Consider the following 20,601-nt stretch of genomic DNA (forward strand, 5'->3'; position numbering starts at 1 on the left):
ATCTTCTGGACAGAGTCCAGTGGAGGGCTATCAAGATGATCAGGATACTGGAGCATGTCTCTTACAAGGAAAGACTCAAGGACCTGCGCGTGTTTAGGCTGGAGAAGGGGGAATCTTATCAACAATTATAAATAACTAAACTTTGTATGTTGAGAGGAAGAATTGAGCCTTTTTTTCTACGGTGCCCAGTGACAGAAGAAAGGGTAACAGACACAAGCTGAAACACAGGAGGTTCCACTTGAACATGAGGTAAAACTTCTTTACTTTGAGGATGAGGGTGCCCTGGCACAGGCTGCCCAGGGAGGATGTGGAGTCTCCTTCTCTGGAGACATTCAAAACCTGCCTGGATGAGTTCCTGTGCTATCTGATTGAGGTGAATTTTCTTTAGCAGGGAGCTGGACTAGATGATCTCTGGAAGTCCCTTTCAACCCCTACTTTCTGTGGGATTTTGTGTATGTGTATTGCATCAAATATAAAAACCAAATGGAAATCAATTTGTTTTCTTTCAGCTTTAAACAGTGACACCTATGAGAGACTTTGGGATCCCAAGTCCAAACACATATGCTCATGTATATACTTGAAAACATTAACTCTCAGTCTTTGAGCTAGAGTAAGCTGAAGAAACAGAGGTGTTTATGAGCACTTTTGACTTAAAAGAAGTACCCTTATCATGAGAAAGTTAATAAATGAATATATTTATTTGGTTTGAATATTTATCTAGGCTCATGCTTTTTCCTGCAATGCTGATACCTCTTTTTCATTTGCATTTTTGTACTCTGTGACAACAAGAATTCCATCTAACACTGTGCTCTTACTTTCTCTTTCGAATCCCGTCCGGGATTCTAACAGCTGCCAGTAGAGGCAGATATCTCACTTCTTCACAATTTCTTAAAATATGAGGCAGATATAAGGAGCATAAGTAGGTACTTTTGTGGAGACATGAATACAGTGTTATGTGATAAATCCAAGAGTCCCTGGAGAGCATGAAACTGTGAGTTCTGCTTTTTCATCTTGTGTTAAATTGCTGGGAGGTTCTTTGCAGTGGCAGTGACTGCAAACCAGATCCTGTACAGGAGCTAATCAGTGTGTCTGCATTTCACCTTGGTGTCTTCTCTGCAGAAGAGATGCTGGACTCAAGTGTTGGATCACAGGATACAATGCACAGGGGTGCCGAGAAATGGCAACAAGCTGCTTCACCTAATGAATTTGTCATGCGTCCATTAAGACCTACTCTCCGGAAACGGTTCCAGTTTTTGCTTCTCTCTCTTGTATGACAGCTGTTTTCTCCTGTATGACAGCTGTTCAAGTCTTATTTAGGTCCCTAAAAGTAGATTTACCAAATCTGTCTGTATTAGTATATCTCAGAACAGGGAACTAACTGCTATTGTTCACCAGCTTTTATAAATAGTGTTCCTGAAAAAAAACGGAATTTCACAGAGAAACAGGAAGGAAATGCCCAATTCTTTAAACTTATCTCTTCTTCAGTAAGGTGGCAGAGCCGTTTCTAAAAACCTCTCATTTAGCTGCAGAATACTTTTACCGTCTCAGAGAGTGTGACATGCACAGAATAACAACCAGCATGGAGAATAATACAGAAGAGGACAAGAAGAAGATTGCACAGAGGAAGTACCACTTTCACTGATGCCCCTGGAGTGCACGATCCAAGTAAGTGATTGTTCCTGGAAACCTGAGAGTACTCCTAGGGTGTTGTAAGCCTCTTCTTCAGAACATTAAAGTTTAGCTCAAGATAGAAAGATTTCTCATTTTGAAGTGTCTAAGAACTCCAGGATTACAGCTCCCATGCCCTGTGATTATTATAAGCACCACACCCCCACTTTTCTTAGCAGTTAAAATCCACAACTTTTGAGACCAGTGCAGTTTGTAGAGTATTTTTTCAGCTTCTTTACAAAGATCCTCTTATGATGTTACCTGGACCCTGTCATCCCACAGCAAAACAGATGCTGTACCTTTTGGAGAATTCATTTTCTGTTCTGGCACCTCACTTCCATGGTTGTGCTCCTCTTTCTTGGTGTTGTCCTGATAAGCAACTTTTCTTTCCCTCTAGTTGTGGCTACCTCCAGTAAAAGACTGTTCGGGCTGCAGAGAGGAGCAGGAGTTACAGCATAAAGCTACCATGTTTGTTTCCAAGGTAAGCAACTTCAGAGCTCTGATTGTGAGGATATACTAATCTACAAAGGGGGAAGGGAATGTGCAGAGACAAGGGCACAAACTGTGCTGCTTGGGTCAGAGAGCAGCTGCCTTTCATTTGTCAGTCACTTGCCTGCCTTCCAAGTCACAGACGCATGTCTTTCCCCACGTTCTTTTTGTGGGGGATTTTTGTTAAGTTGTGGATTTTTCCAAGTTTGAAAATTGTTCAGATATGACAGCAGGAAATCCCTTTCAGCTATTTGTGGTGAGAATAATTTCCACATCGTATTAGGTACAAACACAGTCCTATATTATTATATAACAACTGAAAGTAAAACAGAACGGAGGAGGGGGTGGAGCATTGGCCGCTGTCACCATTGTAAACTTTATCTTAACTTCTGTAACAACTTGCTGCACAGCTTTTCCAAGACTTGTGAGTATTTTACCACTTTTAAAATCCTCTTGTTTGTCTGTCTTTCTTTCTTTCTTTCTTTCTTTCTTATATTGAAAAGATAAGGGAACTCATACTGCTTACTTTCCAATTACTGAATGATTTTTAAAATTGCCTCATAAGACTTGTTATAGAAGCAAAAGACATAGTTTAACTTGTATTTACCCTTGTACCTAGCACTGATTTCTCTGTTTCTGCTGGAAAGTTTGTCATTGTTTTGTAGCAAATTCACACAGTAAAAATGAGGAGAAAACAAAGACACTGCTGTGAGCCTACTTAACATAACAAGGAAAGAGATAACAAGCTGGAAGAAAATTTATTTGCCATCTTAGTGTATACACTTCAAAGAGGATTAAATGTGTGCAGGGAACTGAAAATCTGCAGTCAAGTGGAAATCCTACTGAAAACAGAGATATAGAGATACTGTAAGCAAATACATTTGTGAATCTGTTGTTAAAAACACCACCTTCCATTTGATGAAACCAAAAAGTAGGACGAAAAAGATTTGTGAGATAGAAACTTGTGAAAGGCTGTATTGTTAAAACCTGCAAAATTACCTCTGTAAAAGGCAGTAATAGCAAATTCTTCTTACTTCGCACCACCACTACCTTGTGATTCCTTCTGCATACAGGAGGTATGTTTGTGCTGGTTACTTTTAAAAGAGTCTAATAATCCAGATCAAATTATGAACTTTCCAAATAGTCAAAACCACAGCACTCCCTTTGCATGTTATGAATATGTTTATATCTATTTACTGTTACCAACTTGTTTGCTAATGGGGAGGTATCGATCTGTTATTTTGTCTTGGAAGCACATAATTATAGATCAACTCAGTATAAACAAATTATCTTTACAGATCAATAGAGTCATCAAATTGATTCTTTGTGAGCCTGTTGGGCAGTTCTAAACTCTAAAAGTACGTAGAATGAATTTATAGCTTGTCACAATAAATTTATCTCTGTGAAGTCAAATGGTAAAGGTCAGCTTTGTCAGCTCTTTAAAGTATAATATCATCCTGAAGGGAGCAGCTCCGGTGCTGGAGCACTCTATTGTAGTGCACAGGGGGTTTCCCAAACCGGGGGAAACCTCAGAGGAGCTGAGAGGGCTCCAGGAGCCTGCAACTTGTGGGACAGTGGCTGACTAGATCTGGATGGGGCCAGGAGCAACAGTAGGCAAGCTCCCCTTCACGTATAGAAGAAGCCCTGGGGAGCACTACTGAGCAGGAGTGCCATAGTCAGGATGTGTTGTGTCAGCAAGGGCACAGCACAGCAGCTGGCGTGGCAGGGCGTGAAGGAAGGGAACAGAAGCTCTGCCAACTCGACCAGGGAGCATTGGTATCCACCCAGCAGAAAGACATGGCCTCTCTAAGATCTGCATCCACCACACACTTAAAAGTTAAGGGCTAATTTCGCTGAATGATTTATATCAGAAGATGCACTTATGGGTCGCCTCTTCCAGCCTCTCACCTAAAGCAGGGCATCCCAGTTGGTTTGGTAAGTAAGGACAAGGCACAGACAGTCATTTAAGATACTTTTTTCAGACATGAATCTGAGATGATGGGGAACTTCTTTGCTGGACTGTTCAGTCTGCAGAAGAGGAGGCTGAGGAGAGACTTTATTGCTCTCTACAATAACATTGGTCTCTGCAATGACTTGAAAGAGGGATTGTAGCCAGGTGGATGTCAGTCTCTTTTTCCCAAGTGACAAGTGATAAAGCAAGAGGAAACAGCCTCAGGTTGTGCCAGAGGACGTTTAGATTGAGGACCAGGAAAAAATTCTTCACACAAAGGGTTGTCAAGCATTGGAACAGGCTGCCCAGGTTTGACACAAACCCTCCAATGTCAGGTGCACGGTTCTGTTAACCAAGTGTTTCCGTCTTCTCTGCTCAGTGAGTTCAGCTTGCTGCTGCCAGCACAGCAGGGAAAAGGACAATCTGGAACAGCCCCTCTGTGAGACATGTTGTTCTGTCAAAATAATGTGGTTTGTGGTGGAAAATAGACCACTGTTCTGCAGGCCAGGAGAGTGTTATTGCTTGCAGGGATTAGTAAAGCACAGCAGCCCAACCTCAGTGTTTGGAACAAACTTGTTAGTCTGCACAGAGGTACATAATTTATTCCTCTTGTTTTTTTTTTTTTTACATGACACAGTCTTGTTGCCATATGCTCTGTTTCCTCACTGCACCATGAGTAGGTGCTAAAAACCTGGAGAGTAAATATCCTTGAATTCAAGTTTTTCATGAGGTCTTTCTGTGAACTTAAAAACTCATAATGGTAGATAGTGAGTTTAAAGGTTATCTTAACTATAGGACTCTAATGCACTGCTGATTTTTATTATTATAATACATTTCCAGTTCTCTACATCAAATTATAGTGAGCTTGGCAAAGCAAAAGCATCCTAAAAATGTCCATTTTCTGTGCATACATGCTAAAAGATTTCTAATTTTCAAAAGTATTTAAAAAGCAATTGCTTAGAAATGGAGGGGTGAAAATCCCTACTATCCTTCTATCCCTACTATTTATTATCAGCTATTTGTTACTCAGCAAAAACTTAGGTTTTTTAAGTAGTTTCAAAATTTATAGATGTTCTTCTCACTCAACCCAGATTTGTGATTCCCATTTTACAAGCTTCGATAGGACAGGAGTTCAGGAACAAATGCTGACATAGAAACAAAGAAGCTGATATATTTCTCTGCAAAAACCAAGCTCTGGTAGAAAACACTATTAATAGGTCCTCCCGGGAATGTATGCTCAAAACTCCTTTTTGAGCAGGAGTTCAAAGCGGTAGGACAATGTTGGAGTCCCCATTAGCTAGACACACAGATTATTATTTGATAGACAAAAGGAATTCCGATTTCATATAATTTAATCCCAGATCAATTTACCTTCTCACTGCTTCTGTGCCAAACACTGAATCTTAGCCACTGGTACCCACCTCAAAGGTTCCTGCATACTGAAGACTCCTCTGCTCTTGCTGGGCCAGTGCCATTCCCAAGACCAGTGCTGAGATCCCACGTGCAGAAGGAACCTGAAGGAAGGACTATAACAGAAGGACAGCACTGTACTGTAACAGTGCAAGCAGATCCCACTTGGCCAGGGCTGAGTGCCACCTTTGAGATAATATTCTGCATGTCTCTGTGAGGGATCTAGTCTGGGATTTCCTCCACATCCTTTAGTTGCTCTAGGGCCTGTTTTTCTCCACTGTAAGGATTTATGGGCAGCTGGGACTAGATTTTTATATCATGATGACAACACAAAGAGTTCAGGCTCCTCAGCAGCTTATAAAAACTTCCTGTTCCCTATTCATAAATTAATGTACTAGTGCAAAATAAGGGGATGGATTCTTTTTTAGCTAAAAAAAACCCAGTGAAGAACAGTAGAAGTATTTGGAAGCCAGTGAGAGATGTACTATATAATTAAACTGTTGTCCTTGCTGACAGGTTATTATCAGCAGCTAACAAGAGATATACATTATTACAAACCGTCTTACAGTGTTTCATGGTATAACAGATGAGGTATGTCTTTAGTGGCAGCATAGGGTGATCACTCAGACCTTGTTGTCCTTATAGCTGCTATAAATTACAACTTAACAGTTTAATAGCTTATCAATTACCTTTAGTGCCAACACTTAAAATTTCTTTACCAAAAATCCAGCTGATTTTTTTTGCCCATTGAGGAGTTGTTTTTAAAAGCCTGCTTTATAAAAATACTTGTAGACTAGAAGGGTTGCAATCTGTGACAGTTAAAAAAAATCGTTTACCAAAGTAGTTAAATCATTCTAGCTATAACTAGAAGTTTGATGATTTTTTGTAAATAAAAATACAAGCAAAGTAAATTTACTGGCTGTCTTTTAGAGGCACTGCCATATCCTAAACTACTAGCCCAAATGCACTTTTCCCTGGCTGCAATCTCTACCAGAAAGCTGTGAATGTCAAGTATTTAGTAATTGTCTTTCTTAGAGTTTAAGCTATAAATAAAGACAGTGTGGAGAAGTTTATTGTCAGTTAAGTGAATGATCTTGTGAACAACTCGTTCAGTAGAAGACCTACTTTATATAAAGGAATAACAACACTGTCAATGTTTCACTCCACATATATAAATACCATATTAACTGTTAATATGTTGTTAACTATTATTAACATAATAAAAATGCTGTAACCAACGTGATGAAAAATTAGGCATGAACTCTGTGGCCTCTTTCAATGCTGCATTTGCCAATTTAAGACTTACAGTACTTGTACCAGTGGTGTCTGCACGTAACTCCAGTATATGACAGTGTCACTGTCTCTTCCTGCAAGGGGAAGTAAGAATCTATCCTGCCCTTTCAGGACTAAGGAGAGGTGTTGCAGAAACATGGAAATCTACATGCCTGACATCTGAAAGGTGCAGCTGGTTACTGCCATCAATCTGCTTGTAAAAGTTATCAACAGAAGCACTAACTAGAAGCACTAACTAGTTATATCTGTTTGTATAAGCCATACTGGCTCTCTCATGAGTCATGTAGTCTCAGTTTCAATGCTGTTAAATAGACGTCTGCATACCTGTTAAAATTGAGTGCATGTAATGTGCTTTTAAGAACACAGGAATGGGAGTCACAGTCACTCTTGCAGGCTCATTTATTTTAGCCTGTGGCAGAAACCCAAAAAGTATGGTTTGTTTCCCTGCTAATGTATATTGTTAATAGTACAGTTGTTAGGTGGAGGTTTTCTTTGTGCTACTTCTTGGCAGAGTAAATAGATCAAATAGCGTTTCACAATCCTGATTAGTTCTGAGACAAGAGTTAACATGATCAGTTGTATTCAAGGCTGCCACATGCAGTATATGTCACTGCCAAGCAGCAGAGGGAATGGGAAAGAGGGTGGCACTGGGAGCTCACTTGGAATTCCACTGGTCCCTGTTGTCAGCCTGGGGATTCCAGGTGTCAACCTGCCTCACTATGATCAAGACCAGGTGCTGGCAATGACATAAATAATCAGATCAGGTTTACATGCTGCCTTGCTGCTTACAGCTTGCTTTCAGTCATTTTATTTAATTTTAAACTCTTCTATTTACAAAAAGGTCTACAGCCTTAGTTACACTCAGTCTTATAGTAATTGGTTACATGAGCACAAGAAACATGGTTTTACACTTGTTAGAATATATATATATGTAAAAATAAAATAAAAACCAGGAGAAACAGGTATTCTGTATTTGATGAAAGATTTGTTTGTATGGCCCCATGTCTGATTTGCTGCACATCATGTTGTAAATGCAGAATAATTGATTTTATGGGTTTTTTTTCCCTCCCTTTATGGCACTTATCAGTATAGTATCCAATTTCTTCTTGAACATGAAGATGTACCTGGAGATGGATGTGTATTTTAAGAGACTGTTTAGCATTCACTAGGATTGTCTGTTTTCACATATAGCATGCAGTTTGTTCTGGGTGCTATATGTGAACACAGACAGCTCTGAGAACTCAATACTTTTTTGAACTAAGCTCTTTAGAGGACAGTCATTTCTTCGAACTATCATCTGCACTGGAGAAACCTGCACCTCAGCTAGCTGACTGTAACAACTAGAAATATATGCTTGGGGAGGATGAAGCATTTCATTCTAAGGGCAATTTTAAGTCAAGATTTCTTGTAGGAGGAAACTCAGAAAATTATTGTCATTTTTGAAAAATCTAGGTTAAGGAATTTGCCCAAAACACAGGAAAATGATGAGATTAAGGCAGCAACAGGATGACGTTTCTCAGGACTGTATTCAACTGACTTTGTCCTTGAACCCATGCTTTTCTTTCAGTAAGTTGTAATTTACCTCTTTTCTACATATATTCCGTTTTCAAGGACATTTTAGAAACATAAGGACATTTATACTTTTTTTTTTTCCCCCAGAAATTTGGCCCACTCAGTGATCAAAGTCCATTTTGTTCACAAATCCTGTCAAGAAAAAGGAAATCTTTACATCATACTGTGATTAAAGTTTTAATATCTTTTTAAAATTATGAATTTATGGGAAGGCAGTGAGCAAGGGATTGGGTTTCAAATTCCCAAGAAGAATATGCTTTAGTGTTCAGAAATTCTTGCATTTCTGGTACACCCAACATTTCCTCCTTCCTTTCATCTTCACTCTGTCTGAATTCTTTGCTGTGCTCCCTACTAAAATTCCACTATTGTGTACCAGCAGGATCACTAATTTCTGCTCTTCAAGCTTCACCACACTGTTCCTGCAGGAAGCCTTGTTTTTATATACAGAGTTCTGTTTGCCTCTGAAGATCTGAGATGGAGTGTATTCACTGTTGACTGTTGGAGATCAGTAACAACAAATCAGTTCTGCAATTATGTAAACTACTATGTAAAGTGACTTGGCCAAGTTTATGGGTGTTTTCTAGGCTGTCAAACTTGAACACATTACTAAATAGCACAGCCTTAATTAAATGGTTATAAACATTGTCTCTATATGAAATAAATGCATATTTCTGCTAATTTGTTTTTGGAAATGACTGAACTACTCCTGATGGAATTTAAAAGAAAATCACTTGCCTGAATAAGTAATTCAATGTAGGAAATTTCAACTCTAACAATTCCAGCTTAACCAAACTAAAAGCAACGGAAACTGAGTTCTATTGTTTGAGACCCACCTGCAGAAGTCCCTAACAAAATACTAAACAACAGCCCCTTTACATATATGGAAGTAGTATAGATGTGTTTCCATCCCATTTCTTTGACATTATCAGTGTTTATTTTAACTTTCTAAGTAAATAATGCTTATGTAATCACATATCTGTGTGTGTTTGTGTGTTTCTGCCTCCCTTCTCCATCACATTTTTTAATTCAAGATCTACTTTCATTGAAAAACTTACACTGCAAGAGTCATCTACAGATCACCTCTCCCAGCCTTCCACCTAAAGCATAGCTGACTTCAACATTAGAGCACATTGCTCCAGGCTTTGCAGATTTTTTAATACCTCTGAGGATGGAGACTCCACAACTTCTGTAGGCAGCCCTCTGCACACACTTATTTTCTTGCAGGTTGAGTTGGGACTTTTTCTATAAAAAATACTAATATTAATATCCAATTAAACTGTTCTGTCAATGTCTTCACAATTTTCTTTGTATCTCTTCAAGGTCTTGCTATGAATAAAAAAATCAGTTTGAACAAAAATTTGTTTGTTTCCCCAACTCCAACACTTACAAGATTTGAAAAGTGAATCCAGGAAAATAAGAAGCTTCTAAAAGAGAAGGGAAACATTCAAATTAGATTTTATTGTGCCATCTCTAAAAAGGTAACAAACAGTGGGGAATGAGCCGGTTAGACAGTTGTCATGATCCTTACTATGAAAACACTACTTAAATTGAGGTGGTATAGTGGATTGCTGCTGACATGACCTTGGTTCCATGTGGTTTGCCTCATTTATTCTCTTCTAATTTATTTTATAAAATGGTGGAGAACAAAAGTAAAACAACATAGCTGGACTGGACTGTGCTACATAAAACCCAACTATTAAAAGCAGTTGTCGTGCTATGTTGTAATTAGGGAAACTCTTCCAGCCCTTTATAAAAAGTAGAATTATACTGATGTTAATGACTTTATCAGCTATCTGGGCTACAGCCTGTCTTCTGATTGTTATCAAAAGTCACAAAAAGTTATCCTTTGATGACAATGTATGTTTTCCAGGGAGTGCCTTGTCTTGCAGCATTCAAAGATGAATCTCTATTATCTAGACAAAAAATAACACTCCTAAAAAGTCTGTGTCGTATGTTTTAATTTAGAAGATGTAAAGAGGACTTGCAAAAGATACTTGCGAAATTTCAGTGACTTCCTGCTTCAAATGCTCTTACTAGATGGGCTGAGAGCCACTTAGCAGTCTATTGCAACATTATATATACTTATTTTTTTCATGTCTAGGTCCTACAATGTACTTTTCTGATCGAGATTCTGTGTTTCGGTTATGAATAATGTTCCAGCAGACAGGATGCTGGGGAAGGTGTGGCCAACACAAAACTCCACTGGAGCATTGAGCAGTCTAGAGCGTCAGGTAAGTTTCACTTCAACAACATGACATTTTAGGAAATCTCAGAAAAACTTTAAATGTTATTCTGCATCAAACAAGAAAAATAGGTAATACAGCATATTTAAGGATTGCAAACATTATCAATATTTTAGTAGAAATCACTAGCATCCTTTAATTTTCTGCGTTGGTTTTTCCAGTTCTTGTTTTTCAATTGTACCAGAATTACATAGTGAGTAGGTCTGTTTTTTTTCACATTTGTGTTCTCGAGGTTTATTTGTACCACGGCAAGTTTTAGTAGAATTTCCCTCCTGCTTGGACTTAATGCCTATGTCTAGCTGACTTTTTGCAACACAGGAGGACATTACCCCATATCTTCTAAAGGGTGTTCAATACAGGAAGGAAGTCCTTGTAAGTGCCTAGCCTTTGCAGCACCCTTCAAAACTCCTCAACATCCTTTCTAGATGATTCTGTATCAATTGCATTTCCAGTATGCCCTGTGACCTCATTATAACACAAAAGGCATTAGCAGATGGCACCCAGTGCCTCCAATGCTTGCAGGCAGCTCTGCTCTGGCATGATAATCCTTCCCTTCCTCCAGATAGGCACCTTTCCTGAGCACTGGGGCCTATTGCTGAGAGACTTTGTTGCACTTAGGGAAGTGGTCTCGTGGTTGATAGGGCTAGGACAAAGGCTGGACTCGATGATCTTAAAGGTCTCTTTGAGCTGAAATGATTCTATGATTCTATGACTTGGCAGCCTGAGGTGGGATTCTCCCACTTTAAAACATCTGATTGTCCCATGGCAAGAAACAGAGCAGAGAGCTGCCTGCATAGTACCTTGCAATGGAGAAAAAAATGTAGTACCCAACCTGTGAGCTCTCACTCACACGAGGGCTGTAGCTGGGCTCTAAGGCAGGCACTGTGCATACAGTCCTGCCACCACAGTGCCTTCATGATAGCTCCACAATCCTGTCCCACCTGAGGTACTGAGGGGCCTCATGTTGTTCCCCAAAGACAAGGAGGGCTCACACACCATGGGCAAACCAGAAAAAGACTACTCCATTCGTGGAAGGAACAAAAACAAAATTAGTCTAATCTGCTTGATGAACAGAAAACAACACAGAGTTGGATAATAACGAAGAGTACAATCAGTCCTTTCAGACCACCTTACCCTTACCTCTCCGCTTTTCCCAGGCTCAGGGATCTCATCCTGGTGTCTTTATCTCCTCCTCCCAAAGAGGTGCAGGGGGCAGGGAACGGGGGTGCAGTCAGACCTGTTCCAATGGCTCCTGCCGCTCGTTTCTCCTCAGGGGAGGAGGACTCCTCAGCATTCCAATGCGAGGTCCCATGAAGGGCAGTCATCCATGGGTCTATCCCAAGGCTGCAGCCCTTCACCAACTGGTCCTGTGTGAGTATCCTCTGTGGCTGGCCCTTGGCCTTGCCTGTACTGCTCCATGGCCACCTCCCCACACAGCCTCAGCCCCCCTGGACATGGTCACCCCTCAACTGTGGAGTCCTTCCTGACCTGCTGGCAACTTTCAGTCTCACCAGTGCCTTCCATGAGTGCACGGAACAGCTCCTATGTCACCACAGGCTGCATGGGGTGTGTCTGGTCTGGTACACCTCCTCCCTTGCTGACTTCAGGGTCCATATGGTCGCCTCCATCTTGTCCCATTCCTTCCACCTCCTCCCACTACTGATCTCCCCTGTTAAACAGTGATGGCAGAGGCACCAGATTGGTCCATCTGAGCTAGAGGTGGGTCTGACTTAGAGCTGGGAAAGTTTCTAGAACTGTTTATAGGGACAGCACTGCAACTCCTTCCCCCCAAAAGAAAAAAAGAACTCCATGCAAACCCAGCACAATATTCTCTTGGGAGACTGGGATAAAAGGGAAAAGATCGCTATTAGGAGAGGATGGTATCTTCCACTTGTTGGCTGGCTTCAGGTGTCCACTGCTACAGTAATCTAGACTACTGCATGAACCTATATATCACAGGCCTTTCAAGACTCCTTTTTAGGGTGCTCTCACTTCTACATCTTCTTCTACGCTTCTGCTATCTGCTATTTCATCTCTCCACACCTGACTATAACACCCTGAGCATTTGTCCCTACATTTTCAGTCCTCTGCCCATGTTCTCATATAAAAAGAAAGGGATCTGGCACTTCTCAAATGGAGCTGATGATATATATATAATAATGGCAGCAGTTCATAAGCCACTGTTTTGAGCAGGTACAAGTTACTGCACAAGTTCTTCCACAATGATCTTCTGTAGCATATGTGAGTCAAGTTAAGTTGATTTACTCTTCTAAGCCTGTAAAAAAATCAAATATATCACTGTTCCTGTTTATGCTGATTTTGCATTAACAGGTAAAGTAATTTGGCAGAAAATAAACCACATTCCATTCAAGCTTATCCTCAGATATCAGAGGGCCTGGGGCCAGATAGGTTTAGATTCAGAGTTTTGATTCCAAAATTTAGATTCTCAATTTTTCCTTGACGTTCTGTGTTAAATATACATTTGGGACCACAGTCATTCTGGATAAGTTGGAATGCAAAGGGGGTTTATTTTCTGCCAAATTACTTTACCCTTTAACGCAACAGAAAATTGATGCCACAGACAGTATTGCCATGGATAAACTGCTGCAAAAACATAATTGTACCCCTTCCCAGACCGAGGAGGAGTAGGCCCAAAAATTCTGGAAAGACGAAGAGAAAGTGATTGGGCACATTGAGCAGTGTCTGGCTGTTCAAAAGAACAGAACAGGAAAAGGTAAAAGTTCACTTTGTATGGTCTTAGGGGGCCTCTTTATCCTGTGCATAACAAGAAGGTAAAGAAACTGCTGCTCAGTTGTATTTCTGCTGTAGAATACACAACTCTGAAATCCAAAAAATGAGGTATTAAAGTCATCACTGGCCTTTGAGAAGAATCACAGAATTTTAAGGGTTGGGATCTCGAAAGATCATCTAGTGCAACCCCCCTGCCAGAGCAGGACCACTAGGAACTTGAACTGAGAAGGTTATGTTTGAAAATAGTAAATGTGTGTGAAAATAGCCAGCTTAAACAACTTTTGGGAAAAGTGAATTGGTTATTAGATAACATTAGATAACACCTTCTGTCCCAGTCAAACAGATCCATAGATTAATGTGCAATTTGAACTTTGAAACTCAGACTGCAGAAATTTTTTCCTAAGGCGATGATGATGAGGTCAAAGGGACCCCTGATATTGAGCTTCAGTTGATTCGTTTCCAACCTTTAAATGAAGATGAAACTGCTGCTAACGATGAGGATGAGATACACATTGTTGTGCCTAACATTCTGTGGTCAACAGCAGAATTGATGAAAATACAAGAAAAATATTCAAGGCAGCCAGGAGAGTCAGAGGTTGAGTGTGTGTGGCGAGTATGTCTTGAGGAGGTAGACCAAATTATGTCAAATGAGGAAAAAGCAGAAGGCTGTTGGGGCCCCAGGGTAATCTTAACCACTGGAACAGGAGGTCTTAATCATTCCTTAACCACCCAGCTGGCATATTGGGCTGGTGATATTGATCTTCAGGAGAGAGGGGAACCTCTAGAGATTAAAGTCTCAGGCTATTCTGATCTGTATGCAATGGTGCAGAAAGCTGCCTGTATACAAGCCATGTATGAGAGGAATGAACTAAGGAAGTGTCCGATGCTGGTTCCTATTGATCCAGCATGACTAACTCATCTCATTTGCATTGTCCCTGACTGTCTCAATATATTTGTGGCAAACGCTCAAGATTGTATAAAAGCCACTCATGAAAGTGCTGATCATAATCAAAATACAGAAAAAGGTGGCCAATGTTAGCACCACCACATACCCACTTGGACTAAATTTATAGAGGACATAGGTAAGTACGAGTGTCAAAAGCACCAGGTCAATTAATCTGGTGGAAAACTCCCAGATCATGCCTGGTGGGTTTGCCAAGTCCATATCCAAAAACGTCAGCCTATAGGAGATTCAGATGTAACACAGAATGGAGTGAACAGTGGCATAAAGCCTTGGATCTGAGATTACCTCGGTAATTTCCGTGGAGTGCCTCTACAGAGGATCTCCACACATTGATCCAGTCTTTATCTGAAAGGAATAACACATCTGGTGAAAAAGGTCTCACTAGAATGTCTCCAGTCCGTAAAGAAAGTTTGTCCTCTGCACCAGAATACAACCTCTTTGACTTAGAAGAAACTCCACAAAAAACCTTCTATCCTTCGGAGGGCAGTGAGCCACCCTGCCTGGCAGGTATTAGCATTTCAGTGGCTCTCTGATGAATCCTCTGAACCTGTCATTAATATTCCTGTTGGACACTGAAAAATATTGGTAGAATTTCTCACTGGTACTGGGGCACAAATGTTTGTAATCACTAATGAAACCATACAAACTCTAGGCATAAAACCTGGCCAAAGCAAATTTAATTTTACAGGGATTGATGGTGTTGGAAAGCAGTACCCCACTGCTAAAGTTGCCCTCTGGTTACCAGAGTAATGAAAAGTAACCAGGGCTGCAGGATTGGTTGGTGCTGCACATACTAATCTTCAAGGAATTGATATACTGTGTGGTCAAATGTGAAAACTCCCTGATGGAACTGTATGGAATTTTTCAGGAAATGAAACAAAATCAGACACAATGAGAATGAGCCTATTAGAAACATCTATACCTTTACTCTCCTTGAAAGTCACTTTGTTTGGCAATATCTGTTGCCTGCAGCAGCACTCACAGGGATTGGCAGGGTGGTAACAGAACTGGAAAAAAAAGGCATTATTAGAAGGATTCATTCACCTTATAATTCACCAGCATGGCCAGTAAAGAAACCAATCAGACAATGGTGTTTTACAGTAGATTATGCACAGTTAAAAGCCAATACTGCCTGCCGCAGTTCTGAAATAGTGTCATTGATATGTGAAGCTGCTCATTCCTGGATGGCTGCCTTGGATGCTAAAGATATGTTTTTTGTGATCTCTCTCCTCAAACAAGATAAAACACAGCTCACTTTCACATGAAAGTGGACCCATTATACCCTTAAGAGATTTCCACAAATATATAGACATTCCTTCATGATTGCTCACAATGCTTTGGCTAAAGTCTTAGCTGTTCAATCTGATAACACAGTATATCAGGATATTGATGACATCCTGATAAGGGAAGATACCATTGTAAATAAGTCAGGGAAGACTTCATCACAGACTACCTCTGAGTCCTGGGATCAGTTGATCAGCTGAACCCCTCTTTCCCCTCTCACAGGGACATCTTTGGGTAAGATCTGGAGTTTTTGAGTGCATAGTGAGAGAACTTAGAAATAGAGAGTCCTTATTTTCTAACTTGATATGCTGTATTATTCATATTCTCAATATTTGCATATGCTTTTTACAGACCATAGATCATCACAGGCAATCCAGAAGGACTGGCATAACCTATTGCTTCAACAAACTGCCCTATTTGTTAAGTTGGGTGCAAATTTTTCTCGTTGGGTGCTGCCATGCTATCTAAACCTAGCTGTGTGAGCCCATGGAGTGTGACTGAGCTGATTGTACAGGACACTGTTAGGGCATCTGTAATCATGACAGTTCATAGAGGTTCAATGTGATTGGACTAATAGTGCTCAATTGGGTATCACTGAGAATCTAAATGTAGCTGCCCCCCAGTCCCCCTGATGCTTGAGGATAAGCTGGAATGTAAGGGGTTTATTTTCTGCCAAACTACTTTACCCATTAATGCAACAGCTAAGCATTTCAAATACTAATCAAGATAGTGTATTTTGACTATAGTATTGCTGCTGCTGCTCTTAAAGAATTATAAAAAGTCATTACTCTTGTAGCAAGATGCAGACACAGGATTGTGTAATTCTCAGTAAGCAAGCTTATTTTGCCCTTTGGTCATACTAATGTTGCCTCTGTTATAACCTATGTATTTAATCTCCTTTATCACTCATGATAACTCAGAAGAAATATCATGTCTTCTGAATGTGATTCTGTTTGCTTCCAAAGCCAGCGGACATTTTAAAATACAACTGTACCACTACCCCTTTTAAAGCTATGTGTGTCATCTGGCATTTAGACTGTTATGTTATCATCTCTTAAATTAACAATTTTATGCTCTCTCTCATGTTTATATGCAGTAAATGGTGTAGCTAAGAAAGCATGAACAAAAAGACAATATCCTTCCCAATAGCGCTTAGTATCTAGAAACAGATGTATCATATAGCCATTAATATCTATGTTGTGCCTGTTAAAAGGGAAAAAAAAAGTGCAGATAAGCTGAAAAAAGTAAATCATGGTAGAATAGAGATTGTGGAGGACAGGCGAGGTGCTTGGGGACTGGAGGAAGGCCAACGTCACTCTGATCTTAAAGGCAGGAAGAAGGACCCAGGAAAATACAGGCTGGTCAGACTCACCTCCATACCTGGAAAGGTGATGGAACAGCTCATCCTGGATGCCATCTCTAAACACATAAAGGAAAAGATGATTATCAGGGGACTCAACACAGATTCACCAAGGGGAAATCCTGCGTGACCAACCTGATAGCCTTCTATGAGAGTATAACTGGCTGGCTAGATGAAGGGAAAGTGGTGGATGTCATCTACCTTGACTTCAGCAAGGCTTTTGACATTGTCTCCAATAACATCCTCATCAGAAAGCTCAGGCAGTGTAGGTTGGATGGTAGATGGTGAGGTGGATCGAGAACTGGCTGAATGACAGAACTCAGAGGATGGTGATCAATAGAGCTGAGTTGGAGGGCTGTGGCCAGTGGAGATCCACAGCAATCAGTTTTGTGGCCGCTCTTGTTCAACATCTTCATCAATGATCTGGATGAGGGGACAGAGTGTACTCTCAGCAAGTTGGCCGATGACACCAAACTGGGAGGACTGGCTGATTCCCCAGAAGGCTGTGCTGCCATTCAGTGGGATCTCGATGGGCTTGAGAGTTGGGCAGAGAGGAACCTCATGAGGTTCAACAAGGGCAAGTGCAGTCTTGCACCTGGGAAGGAACAACCCCATGCACCAGGACAGGCTGGGGATTGACCTGCTGGAGAGCAGCTCTGCGAGCAGCAACCTGGGAGTCCTGGTTGATCATAAACTAACCATGAGCCAGCAATGTGTCCTCGTGGCCAAGAAGGCCAATGGCATCCTGGGGTGCATTAAGAAGAGTATGGCCAGCAGGTCGAGGGATGTTCTCCTCCTTCTCTGCTGTGCCCTGGTGAGGCCTCATCTGTAGTACTGTTCCAGTTCTGGGATCCCCAGCTCAAGAGGAACAGAGAACTTCTGGAGAGAGTCCAGTGCAGGACTACCAAGATGATCAAGGAACTGGAGCATCTTTCTTATGAGGAAAGGCTGTAGGATCTGGGGCTGTTCAGCCTGGAGAAGAAGAGACTGAGAGAGACCTCATTAATACTTTAAAGTGTTTGAAAGGTGCATACCAAAAGGATGGGGCAACACTTTTTTCTCTAGTGTCCAGTGACAGGAGTAGGGGTAATGAACAAAAGCTGCAACACAAAAGGTTCTACTTAAGGAAAAACATTTTTACTCTTCAGGTGAGGGAGCCCTGGCACAGACTGCCCAAGGAGGGTGGGGAGTCTCTTTCTCTGGAGGTTTTCAAAACCTGCCTGAACACGTTCCTGTGTGACCTGAACTAGGTGCACCTAGTGACATACTCTAGGTGGTCCTGCTGTGGCAGGGGGGTTGGACTAGATGATCTCTAGAGGTCTCCTTTCCAACCCTACCATTCTATGTTCTGTGATTCTGTGATTCTGTGAATAGATTACTGTGAGGAAAAAAGCTGAGTTGGATTCCATCCATTAAAATATATTACTGTGCACTCTGTAATAGTTTTGTAAAGATCTTTTCCTTTAAAACATTAGTGATCAATAAAAGTTTGAACTGGATGATATTTTTGTTGTTGAGTTACCTTCTTGCTTATTTTTAACACAACTTATTTGAACAAATGCTAAGAATGTTATGATAATATTAAAAGTTTTAGAACGGTTTCCAGAGATTCATCTCAAAGGGGTATCACTACAGAACAGAAAGGTAGTTACATTACTAGAAACATAGGAACCAAGGTTCCCAGTCTATTTTCTAGAAATCAGATGAGCCTTCCACTGTTGAAATCTCTGTGTATTGGCCACTTAGCTCTATGTGCTAGAAGAAAAGATGCCATAAACAAAGAGTTATAATAGAGTAGCTGGTCCTTGGGAACTTGTTAGGGCAGCAATCAAAGAAGATGCTAATCTACTGGCTCACAAATGATTACTTATTCTTATTGTACCCGAGGGTGCTTCTGCATGCACTGAACTAGCTCCTGTTCAGTGCTAGCCTGTAGTCTCTGTGATGCTCTCAAGTGTTAAGGAGATTACTGAACAGGAGTTTATTCCTTACATTAATCTTTAATCTAAATAGTTACATTAATATAAAAATGAAAAGAAAGTAAATACAGTGGGAAGACGTACATTTTACTCAGTGTCTTGTTCCAGTGATTCTAACAGCTACTAGTATAGGCAGAATTTTTTATTATCTCAAAAGGTTCTACAGCAGTTTACCATATGATCTGAAACTATGAATTTAGATTAAACTATAAGTTACTTGATTAATTATTTCTAATATAAGATCCTTCAGTCCCTCACATCAGGGAATCTGAAGAAAATGTAATATATGAAAATTTTCTATGTCTTTCAGAGAAAAGGAAGTGGTTTAGTCATTGTATTGTCAGGTATGGCTGCATAATTACACAAGCATTTACTTCAGGTTTTCTTTGTGTTCTAATTATTCCAAAATTTACTTTTGAAAAGATCACTGGAATGCCACTAGTACATATAATTAATCCATTCACTAATAAAAACAAAATAAATTTGCCCCGATCTTGATTGTTTATTTCTTTTCTCTGAAAGATGTTAAAATATCTGTTCCTTACTCAGCTGAGTCAATCAAACTGTGCCAGTTAAAGGTAAATGTTAGGATTATTTATCCACTGAAGGAATATATCTCACTGCACACAATTCTTGACTGCTGGTGTTCTGTGAAGGACAACACAATGCCATTGAGAGTGCAGCCTTTTCAGTTTCCACTATTCTATGTCTCTTTCCCTCATCAATACATGAAGCACTTATTTTTTTTTTAAACACAATCCCCTTTAGGTCTCCAACTAGAACACCATTTCAATGCTTTTTTCATATATGCATACGAAATTTATTTTATTATCATGTTTGAATGAAGTTTCATATGCAGTATTTTGTTACACTTTTGTAATCATCTAGCCAGTTGTAAATTATATTTATTCTGCTGTACTGTAAAGCCTACCAAGGTTGCTGGGAAAATCACAGAATCACAGAAGTGGTTCCCTTAGGATCTTTCAGATCATCATGTTCCATGCCATGTAGTCATTTCACTGTTATATCACTATCAGTTATATCACTGTTATATCACTATATTCACAGCCTTGCTGTGAATGACTGTTCTTTCCCAACTTTCACTGGTAGTTTCCTGAGCCAAGAAATAATGCAGTCTTGAATGAAGATGCTCCAAGAAAAGTTTACTCACAGCTTTTTTTTTGTTGGAGGAAAGACAGCAAATGTCAGCATGGCAACTTACTTTCAAATGAAAGCAGCCTCAAGTAGAAGCTTTTTTGAAGAAAATAAAGCTCACTCCCTAAATACAATCTAGAAGTTTTCCTTCAGATGAAGGCAGATGATCCATTAAGTCCTTTTTGAGGGAACAGGGCATTTATTGAATTGACTACAAACACAGAACTCCAGTGTTTTCCAAGTGTGGATGAATTTGGGATGTGAGAAGGGAGAACCTCACAGTACCATTTGTATATAGTGACTTAAAGAAAAACAGCTATGGAAATAACAGTTATTTAAAATTAATTTCATTAATTATATAAAAAAAGAAGAAGCACAGATATATATTATAAAGATATTTGCCATGTGGCCATTAGCAGTCAGTTCTCTTTTCTATGCAATCAGACAATTTCTAACTAAACTCATAAAGCACAGGCTGCTCT

The 20,601-nt window shown here is 40.1% G+C and overlaps 1 protein-coding gene across 6 annotated transcripts in view; it reads left to right on the plus strand.

Annotated features, from left to right (window-relative positions):
• The first annotated feature begins 1,318 nt into the window (after positions 1-1,318).
• IL15 (interleukin 15) overlaps positions 1,319-20,601 on the plus strand; it is a 42,044-nt gene continuing 22,761 nt past the window's right edge. The window contains exons 1-3 of one of the 6 annotated variants that reach the window (XM_061992105.1): positions 1,319-1,665; positions 2,066-2,149; positions 10,485-10,614. In XM_061992105.1, coding sequence (XP_061848089.1) covers positions 10,528-10,614 — 87 coding nt within the window. In that variant the 5' untranslated portion in view covers positions 1,319-1,665; positions 2,066-2,149; positions 10,485-10,527. Of the gene's footprint in view, positions 1,666-2,065; positions 2,150-2,297; positions 2,441-2,466; positions 2,582-8,355; positions 8,378-10,484; positions 10,615-20,601 lie in introns of those variants that run through there. The other 5 variants (XM_061992107.1, XM_061992106.1, XM_061992108.1 and 2 more) reach the window with 5 other exon arrangements.

Source organism: Colius striatus, chromosome 3 (assembly GCF_028858725.1).
Source record: "Colius striatus isolate bColStr4 chromosome 3, bColStr4.1.hap1, whole genome shotgun sequence".
In the NCBI taxonomy this organism is placed as follows: Eukaryota; Metazoa; Chordata; class Aves; order Coliiformes; family Coliidae; genus Colius; species Colius striatus.